The sequence below is a fragment of the Drosophila virilis genome, chromosome 3 (assembly GCF_030788295.1).
Source record: "Drosophila virilis strain 15010-1051.87 chromosome 3, Dvir_AGI_RSII-ME, whole genome shotgun sequence".
NCBI lineage: Eukaryota > Metazoa > Arthropoda > Insecta > Diptera > Drosophilidae > Drosophila > Drosophila virilis.
Window position 1 is genome coordinate 8,072,756 of NC_091545.1, and position 9,120 is coordinate 8,081,875.

Here is a 9,120-nt window from a genome sequence, read left to right on the forward strand (position 1 = left end):
ACCCTAATCTGTCTAACCAACCCAATCTTTGTCTCTTGCTAACCTTTAACAGACTCTGGGTCGTGGAGGCGCTTATTGTAGCTCGGGTGATATGTCCAGCCCGTCCAACTACTACGCTGGCTCTGACTTGGCCGCCGGCAGTCAGCAGAAGCATCATTATAACTATGCCAGTCCGCAGCCACAGCATTTTCATCATCCGGGCGCAGTTTCGCCGCCGCCATCAAATTATGCGGCCATGGATGATGTCAATGGAGATTTTCCGCCGCCACCGCCGCCGTTGTCGACAACCATTTCTAATATGCAGACGGCCACGTCGGGCCATAGTTTTCGCTCTAATCCCAAACTAACCGCCAATGCTGTGCCGCGCCCATACCCTGGCAGTCCAGTGGCTGGTGCGGCGGGTAGCAACGGCTTTACAACCACCACATCTGCATCGGGCACACCCACTAACGCCAACTACCAGCAGCATAGCTTTGAAACGTCCAGCCTTAAAACACAGAACTCCTCAACGTCCGCGCCCGTTGTGCCGCCACCGCCGCCACAGAAGCCTACGGTGAATCGCAATCTGGAGGCCTGTGTCCAGGATCTGCATGACAAGACGTTCGGGCAGGGCGGTGTGGTGCAGCTGACCGGCGGCAATGCCTATCCCGGCCAGAATTACGAGGGCTACACGTCCAGGTGAGTGAGAATTATTTAGACATTGCCAGTCCAAACGCTAATCCCTTGCCCGCTCCTTAGCAGATACGAGACCCGCAACTTTGACAAGTCAGCCAACAATAGCGGCGGAAGCACCAGTGAGCTGGGCCTGGCCAAGCCTGGCCTGGAGTCGAGCTTCTCTCAGATGACGCTCAACACGGATGGCGGCAAGCTGAGCATTGTGGATCAGGGCTCGGAGCGTCTCACCTCAATGACGCAGCGCGTTATGGAGCGCAAATCGTTTACGACAACAACAGAATCGCGCTCTGAGACGAAGACGGAGAAGCACAGTTTTCGACTGGAATAAGGAATAGGAGCAGGAGCAGGAGCTGCAGCTGCAGTCGAAACTAAACGAAGAAGTTTGCCAAATGTGCTTTTAACATTTATATGCATACTAATAGTAATAATTTAACATTAGAATATAATTAGCCACTAGCGTTAATATGTCTATATTTACACACGCCACACAAATACCCCATATACACAAATCGCACACAGAAACACACAGCCTAAATGTAACGTTATAATCGCTTTTCATTTCAATTTCGATTTTTCTTTTCTAACTATCCAATCTATTTGTGTATATTTGTTGTGCTTTTGAACGTGTCTATCTGCCAATTTATTGCCAATTTTTTAACACATTCAGAAACATTAACTGAACCCTATATTAATACTTTGTACTAATCAAATCAAATTTATTCTAAAACTGTAAACAAAAAAAAAACTAAATGCAAATTGGGTTAATCAATTTAATGTTAATTCAATGCAATTTTTTACCGTGCACCTAAAAACTAAATATATTAATATTCGAGAATTATAATTAACGCGATTTAAGTTAATTCAATTCACATTTGTTGTTCACATAACGTTTAGTTCTTAAAACCATCTATGTACGTAAACAATGTTCTATGTTCTTCTATAAAAGGATATTCTTGCTCTGTAATTTCGTTTTGTATATACGAGTACCTATGTGAGCTGTCGTGTATACGTAATTGCATATTTTAATTGTGTATTTTTTGTATATTAATAAAAACAATATTTTAACAATAAACGCGAAAGAGTTGTCTTTATAGCTAAAACTTAGCTAAAATTACAACCCTTTCTTATTTATCAATTTGCGGTCCGCAAGGAAATCGACTGAAAATTTGATGTCCTTTGAAACCTACAACGTCTGAAGCTTACTGGAGTAAAAGCTATAATTCCAAGGAAAAAACATTTTAAAAAAATAACGTTCTTTTCTGTTTGGCGGTTGCGAAATTTATTTGAAAGCAAATTTAAATTTAACGGCTCAATATGCCCCCTAGGGTATGCTACGAATTTTTTCGACCGGCGATTTTCGTCTACCTGCTGGGCATTTATGTTCGCCTGGTACTTCAGCTGAATTTTATAGAAATTTGGTGCGCCTCATCCAAATTTTTAATTTTTTTTTATACAAGGACGATTGCTATATCCTTTTGCCAGTCAATAGCCGTGGTCAATACAATTAGTTTGACACAGGATTCGTCAGGATCCGTAAGGATATGACCGAGATATGGCTTATTTTTTTAACAAGGCTCCTTGAAGGATTTTCGTCCTTTTTATGGCATATTCGAAATTGGCAGGATATCAACTGTCTGTAATCCAAAGGACATCAGGATAGTCCTTGAAATGGCCAAATTATAGGCAATTTAATAATACATAGAATATATGATCCTTTTTAGAAAAATGGCCATAACTCGGTCATATCCTTGCAGATTTTCGCAGGACCTGGTGCGTTAGGATCGTAAGGACCAGCTGCATCGATCTGCATCAAAAAATTATGGGGTCATCTAAGAATCCTGGACTTGACAATTTTTCGTTCGCGGTTTATAAGGAAAACAGCCTGAAAACACAAAATCCTTAATATCTCCTAAACTACAAGGACGATTTTGATGTCCTTTGGCCAGTTGATAGCCCTGGTCCATACAATTAATTTGACACAGGACTCGTCAGGATACGCAAGGATATAGCCGAGTTATAGGCTATTTTGTGTTTGAAAATTTTGCATTTTTCCTCCGCCGTTTGAAGGACTTTCGTCCTTTTTTTTGCTAATTCGTTATCTGGGTGACAAGGACTATTTACAGTCCAAAGGACATCTTGATAGTCCTTAAAATGGCCAAGTTAGACCGGATTTTTTCGATTTTGGCCACTTTTGCGACCTACCCCCTGTAAAATTTTTTTCGAAAATTTTTTGTCGAATCCTGGAAATCCTTGAATGCAAATCGATAGTACTGCTCTCCACGAGTTCAAAAAGGTATATCCTTCCGATATCCTTCAGGATTTGGCCGAGTTATGGCCATACAAAGAATGTCCTTTTTAGAAAATTAGCCATAACTCAGCCAAATCCTTTCCGATTTTCAAAGGACTTGGTGCGTTAGAATCGCAAGGACCAACTGCATCGATATACATTATAATATTTAAGGCTAAGCTCTGAATCCTTGCATGCGGTAAGCAAACAGACCGAAAGCAAAAGATCCTTAATATTTCGGCAACTACAAGGACGATGTTAATGTCCTTTGGCCAGTTGATAGTCCTTTCCCACTTAATTCGTTTGACGAGAACCGCAACAGGATCCACAAGGATACGTCTGAGTTACAAGCAATTTTCTTTATTCAAGAATGTCCTTTTTTCTCAATATTTTGAAGGACAATCATCATATTTTTTACAAATTTTTAATTGGGAGGATAACGACTATCTGTTGGACAAAGGACATTAGGATGGTCCTTGAAATGGCTAAGTTATAGCCGATTTAGTTAAAAATACATTATAAGAATATCCTTTTTAAGAAAAATAACAATAGTTCGACAATGACATTACAGATTTTGAAAGGATATGATACGTTATGAGCGCAGTTAACAATTTTATCAATATCCATACAAGAATATAAAGGTAATCTAAGAATCACTCTAAAATTTTACAATAAGCAATGAGATGTCTATATTTTGGCCCTTGGTACCGATCTAAATTACAAAATTAACAAATATGTTTATACCCTAAAATATTAACACTCTTTCCCCCTGATAACTATTTATAGCGCTTCATTTGTACTCCTGATTCAGCTGACGTCCTATGAGCCAGCGTCGGATCTCAGCGGTGCCGCCAGCGATCTCGCACAGTTTAGCATCACGCAAAATTCGTCCTGTTGGATAGTCATTAATGTAGCCGTTGCCGCCAAGGATTTGCATGGCATCCAAAGCCACTTGAGTGCTTTTTTCGCCGCACAGCAAGAAAACGCCAGCGCAATCTTTGCTGCTTCGCATTCCCGCGTCAAGGGATCTCACCACAGTGTAAAAGTAGCTCCGGCACGAGCTTATCGTCGTGTACATATCTGCCATCTTGCCCTGTATTAGCTGGAACTCGCCAATTAGTTTGCCCATTTGCTTGCGCTCATGGGCATACTCAAAGGCCACATCGCAGGCGGCCTGCATAAGACCCATCGATACTCCGGACAATACAGCACGCTCATAGTCTAGGCCCGACATCAGCACATAGACGCCATTGTTCTCCTGTCCCAGCACATTCTTTGCGGGCACTTTCACGTTATCAAAAACGAGTTCACAGGTGCTGCTGCCACGTATTCCCAGTTTATCTAGCTTTTTACCCACGCTGAAGCCCTCCCACGACGTCTCTATAATAAACGCGGTTATCGCTTTGCGGTCTGGATCACCACTTGCTCCAGTCTTGGCATATACAATTAATGTATCCGCATCGGAGCCATTAGAGATCCAAAACTTGGTACCGTTTAGCAGGTAGTAATCGCCTTTGCGCTCTGCTCGCAACTTCATTGCCAGGACATCGGAGCCGGCACCCACCTCCGACATGGCCAAGCCTCCGATGTGTACTCCACTGCAGAGCTTGGGCAGATACTGTTGCTTCTGTTCGTGAGTTCCGTTAATAGACAACTGATTGATGCACATATTCGAATGTGCGCCGTAAGAAACTCCTACAGCTCCAGAGGCTCTGTAATGTACAAATATTGCTAACTTTTGTTTTTGTTAAGAATTTATTCACATACCTTGAAATTTCCTCCACGACGATGCTGTGATCCAAGTAGCTTCCACCAGTGCCTCCGTATTCGGGATCCACTGTTATGCCCAGATAACCCAGTTCGCCTAACTTTCTCCAAAACGAACGCATATCTCTGTGGTATGAAAAGGCTGCTTTGAGAGTCTGCTTTGAATTTATTTTGCGATACTCACTTGAAATTGTCTTCCTTGTCTATTTCCTTAGCATAGGGCGCCAGTTCCTTCTGTGCGAAGTTGAAGGTAGCTTCTCGCAGTTTCTGGTGTTCTTTGTCCAGGCCGTAAAGCGCATCGTTAACAGGGTAATGGGTGAGTGTTCGGCTCGATGGAGTTGCTGCAGCCAGAGGACGGCCACATTTATGCAACAAAGTATTGCAAGTTTTGCTTACGCAACGCATTAACATTTTTTTCTAAAAGGAGAAAGAATACTTTTATTAGTAAAGTTTGCTGGAATATAATTGTATTATTTTTAGCTGGGGAACTGCTAATCTGTGCACACTCGAAGCTCTATTGTGTCTGTTTTCTTTTCACAGATTCACGGATCTGCATGCAAGCTGTTAAAACTGATCTCTCATGAACTACAACAAATGCAGAACGAATTCAACTCTGCTCTTCACGGTAGTTTGTTGCCCTGATCTCACCTTCACACATGAAGCAAAAGTAGAGATATACCATATGCTGATCGAGTCATAAATGTACCACAAATATACACTTACAAATACGCATAGCTTGATTTAAATGTATTTTAAAAATTATTTTTATACGTAGGAACGAATGTGGGAATGTATGAGTATTGTATTAAGGTATGTATGAATGCGAGCAAATGTATGTATGTATGTGTGTGTGTGTGTGTGTGTGTATCGGTGTGTGTGTGTGTGTGTGTATGTGTGTGTGTGTGTGTGTGTGTGTGTGTGTGTGTGTGTGTGTATGTATGTATGTATGTATGTATGTGTATATGTATGTGTGTATGTATGTGTGTATGTATGTGTGTATGTATGTACGTATGTATGTATTTATGAATGTAAGTGTGCATGTGTATGTATGAATGTGTGCATATGTATGTATGTGAGTGTGCATGTGTATCTATGTATTTGTGCATGTGCAATCATGTATGTTTGTTTATATGGACGGATGAATGTGTATGTATATGTGCACATATCAATGTATGTATTGTGTATTATTTATATATATATATGTATATATGTACGTACATTTTCGTATGTGTGTATATACATATGTACATGTTTGTATGTGTGGTTGTCTGTATGTCGGTATGTATGTACACAAACATACAAGACCAAGACATGCCATTTCTGTCTGGGCTGCTCATTTAAAAAAAAAACGTATTTTTGTCGAATGCCGTCCTATGCGATTCTCATGAATTTAAGTAGGCCTCGCAATTTGAAGCCTGCCTTTAAGAAGGCAGCCGCAGCGGCCTCGACCAGCAGGAGGCGGCCCCGAGCAGCAGGAGGCAGCCGCAGCTGCCTCGACCAGCAGGAGGCCGCCCCGAGCAGCAGGAGGAGGCAGCCGCCATCAGGAGGAGGCAGCCGCCATCAGGAGGAGGCAGCCGCCATCAGGAAGAGGCAGCGCTATCATGAGGAGGCAGCCTCGATCAGGAGGAAGCGGCTTTTATCAGGAAGAGGCGCTTTTGATAACGAGACCAGCAGGAGGCGGCCTCGATCAGGAGGAGACGGCCACGATCAGGAGGAAGCGGCGGCCACCAGCAAGAGGTGGCCTCAATCAGGAGGAAGCGCTTTTGATGACGAGACCAGCAAGAGGCGGCCTCGAACAGCAGGAGGCGGCCTCGACCAGCAGGAGGCGGCCTCCATCCGGAGAAGGCGCTTTTGATATCGAGACAGCGGGTTCAACAAGGAGGCGCCGATTTTCATAAGGAGAAAGCGGTGTTATAAGGATGCATGTATGTATGACTATATGTATATAAAACTACCCTGAACGGGCAGCCCGAAAGATGAAATTCTGAGACGTGATTTTTTAAATTCCCCCCGAACGTATGGAAAAAACGAGAAAAACGTTTGTGTAAAACTTTTTTGTTTACCATCCGATCGGTTTGAAACTCCTTTTGATAGATCTTGGAGAAAATTGATTTTATCCATTTTAGACATATTTTGAAATTTTCCACCATATTTCAAAACTGCTCATCATACTCTTCTATTGTTGTGCTGAAGTAAAATTCAAAATGGATATATTTTATGAAGACTCTCTTCATTACAATATTACAAGCATTTTGTAACTATCCCACATTGGTAGCATACAAATACAGTGAAGAGTCCTATAACTGGGCTTTCACTGTATATACAATGGGATAAATACTAATATTAAAAATTAAACACATTTTTAAAACAATTACCCAAAATAGTTTTTTTATTAATCAACAATCGATATTATATGCCTATATATTCCACAAAAATTACCTACAAAAAATAAATGCAACAAATAGTCTTCTGTTTCCACAATAATGCACAATTAACTCCACCATAAATGCATCAATGCTCAAGGCATAAAAACGTTTCACTTGTACTCCTGATTTAGCTCACGTCCGATCAGCCAACGTCTAATTTCCGAGGTGCCGGCGCCGATTTCGTACAGCTTAGCATCGCGCAAGATGCGTCCAGTTGGATTCTCATTGATGTAGCCATTGCCGCCAAGGATTTGTATGGCATCCAGAGCCACTTGCGTAGCTTTCTCGGCGCAGTACAAGATGACGCCGGCACAATCTTTGCTGCTTCGAACGCCAGCATCGCAGGATCTTGCTACAGCATACAAGTAGCTCCGGCACGCGCTCAGAGTCGTGTACATATCTGCCATCTTGCCCTGTATTAGCTGGAACTCGCCAATCAGTTTGCCCATTTGCTTGCGCTGGTGGGCATAGTCGAAGGCCACGTCACAGGCGGCCTGCATGAGGCCAACTGGACCGGCAGCCAGGACCAAACGCTCGAATTCTAGACCAGACATCAGCACGTAGACGCCCTTATTCTCCTGCCCCAACACATTCTTTGCGGGCACTTTGAGATCCTGGAAAACGAGCTCGCAGGTGCTGCTGCCACGCATTCCCAGCTTATCCAGCTTCTGGGCTACGCTGAAGCCCTCCCAGCCTGTCTCTACGATGAAGGCGGTAATCGCATGTCTGTCCGGGACACCACTTGCGCCTGTCTTCGCATACACGATGAGAGTTTCAGCGTCGGCTCCATTAGTAATCCAGAACTTGGTACCGTTCAACACGTAGTAATCGCCCTTGCGTTCTGCACGCAGTTTCATTGAGACGACATCTGAGCCAGCGCCAGGTTCAGACATTGCCAGGCCACCTATATGCTCGCCACTGCACAGCTTGGGCAGATACTTTTGCTTTTGCTCCGGTGTGCCGTTCTTGGTCAGTTGATTGATGCACAGGTTGGAATGTGCTCCATAAGAAAGTGCCACGCCTCCAGCCGCTCTGTAAGTAGTACAAATGTATTGGTTTTGGGAGCAGTCAAGCGGCTCCAATTGCTCAGTTACCGCGATATCTCTTCCATAATGATGCAGTGATCCAAATAGCTGCCACCAGTTCCCCCGAATTCAGGTTCCGCCGTAATGCCCAAGAAACCCAGTTCACCCATCTTTTTCCAGAATGAGCGCAAATCTCTGCAGTTTAACAGGTGCACATCTTTAGAGCAGTTTTCATATAACTTATTCATTGCTCACTTGAAACTATCCAGCTTGTCTATTTCCTTGGCATGGGGCGCCAGTTCCTTCTGGAAGAAATTGAAGGCAGTCTCCCGTAGCTTCTGACGCTCCTCATCGAGCCCAAATAGGGCATCGTTTATCGGGTAATGTGTTAGTGTGCGGCTCCAAGGTGCTGCTGCGGGCAGGCGACCACCACCATAATGCAGCAAGGTATTGCAAGTTTTTGCCACGAAACGCAGGGCCATTGCGACGTCGATGTTTTAGAACAAGAGAAACGGGTATTACCTAACCTTTGATCAGCTGTGGGCGAGCGCAGCCTCACTAAGGCGCAACAGGTGTTGCCTGAGTGGCAACGCTGGCGTGATCGCATTGGCTGTCAAAAACTATCGATTTACTAATCGGGCGCGAACTATCGAATTCAAATGTGCAACACTGAAACCGAATTCAACTGCGAATACGACACACTAACAGCTTTTTACTTTTTTCAACACATGTTAATATATTTGTTTAATGTAATTTGGTTGTTTATCCCGTACAGCAACCACGTGGACAGTGCGCATGACTCTACAATGGCAACTGTTTCGGTGGCAGTGCAATGGGCTGCTTTGCCGCACGGCGTCCGCATCCTGGCGACGAAAAATGCCGACATCAACAAGAGCAACAAAAACAACAACAACAACAACAACAACAGCAGCAACAGCAA

General features: G+C 43.5%; 3 protein-coding genes across 8 annotated transcripts in view; 1 reads left to right on the top strand and 2 right to left on the bottom strand.

Moving 5' to 3' along the window:
• Window positions 1-1,751, top strand: part of rhea (Talin_middle and talin-RS domain-containing protein rhea) — a 35,070-nt gene extending 33,319 nt beyond the window's left edge. For 2 of the 5 annotated variants that reach the window (XM_015175672.3, XM_070208663.1), the window contains exons 16-17: window positions 53-678; window positions 739-1,750. In XM_015175672.3, the coding sequence (XP_015031158.1) occupies window positions 53-678; window positions 739-1,003 (891 nt within the window). In that variant the 3' untranslated portion in view covers window positions 1,004-1,750. Of the gene's footprint in view, window positions 1-52; window positions 679-738 lie in introns of all 5 variants that reach the window. The other 3 variants (XM_070208664.1, XM_070208665.1, XM_002046706.4) reach the window with 3 other exon arrangements.
• Window positions 1,752-3,302: 1,551 nt separating this feature from the next.
• Window positions 3,303-9,120, bottom strand: part of LOC6623221 (isovaleryl-CoA dehydrogenase, mitochondrial) — a 30,154-nt gene continuing 24,336 nt past the window's right edge. Inside the window, exons 2-4 of one of the 2 annotated variants that reach the window (XM_015175384.3) lie at window positions 4,914-5,146; window positions 4,730-4,855; window positions 3,303-4,674 (exon numbers count right to left, since the gene is read on the bottom strand). In XM_015175384.3, the coding sequence (XP_015030870.1) occupies window positions 3,753-4,674; window positions 4,730-4,855; window positions 4,914-5,140 (1,275 nt within the window). In that variant the 5' untranslated portion in view covers window positions 5,141-5,146 and the 3' untranslated portion in view covers window positions 3,303-3,752. Of the gene's footprint in view, window positions 4,675-4,729; window positions 4,856-4,913; window positions 5,235-9,120 lie in introns of those variants that run through there. The other variant, XM_002046707.4, reaches the window with a different exon arrangement.
• LOC6623251 (isovaleryl-CoA dehydrogenase, mitochondrial) lies at window positions 7,101-8,724 on the bottom strand. Its single transcript, XM_002046709.4, has 3 exons — window positions 8,436-8,724; window positions 8,250-8,375; window positions 7,101-8,187 (listed from the first exon to the last, which is right to left on the bottom strand). The coding sequence occupies exons 1-3, from the start codon at window positions 8,660-8,662 to the stop codon at window positions 7,266-7,268; spliced, it is 1,275 nt and encodes a 424-aa protein (XP_002046745.1). The 5' UTR covers window positions 8,663-8,724; the 3' UTR covers window positions 7,101-7,265.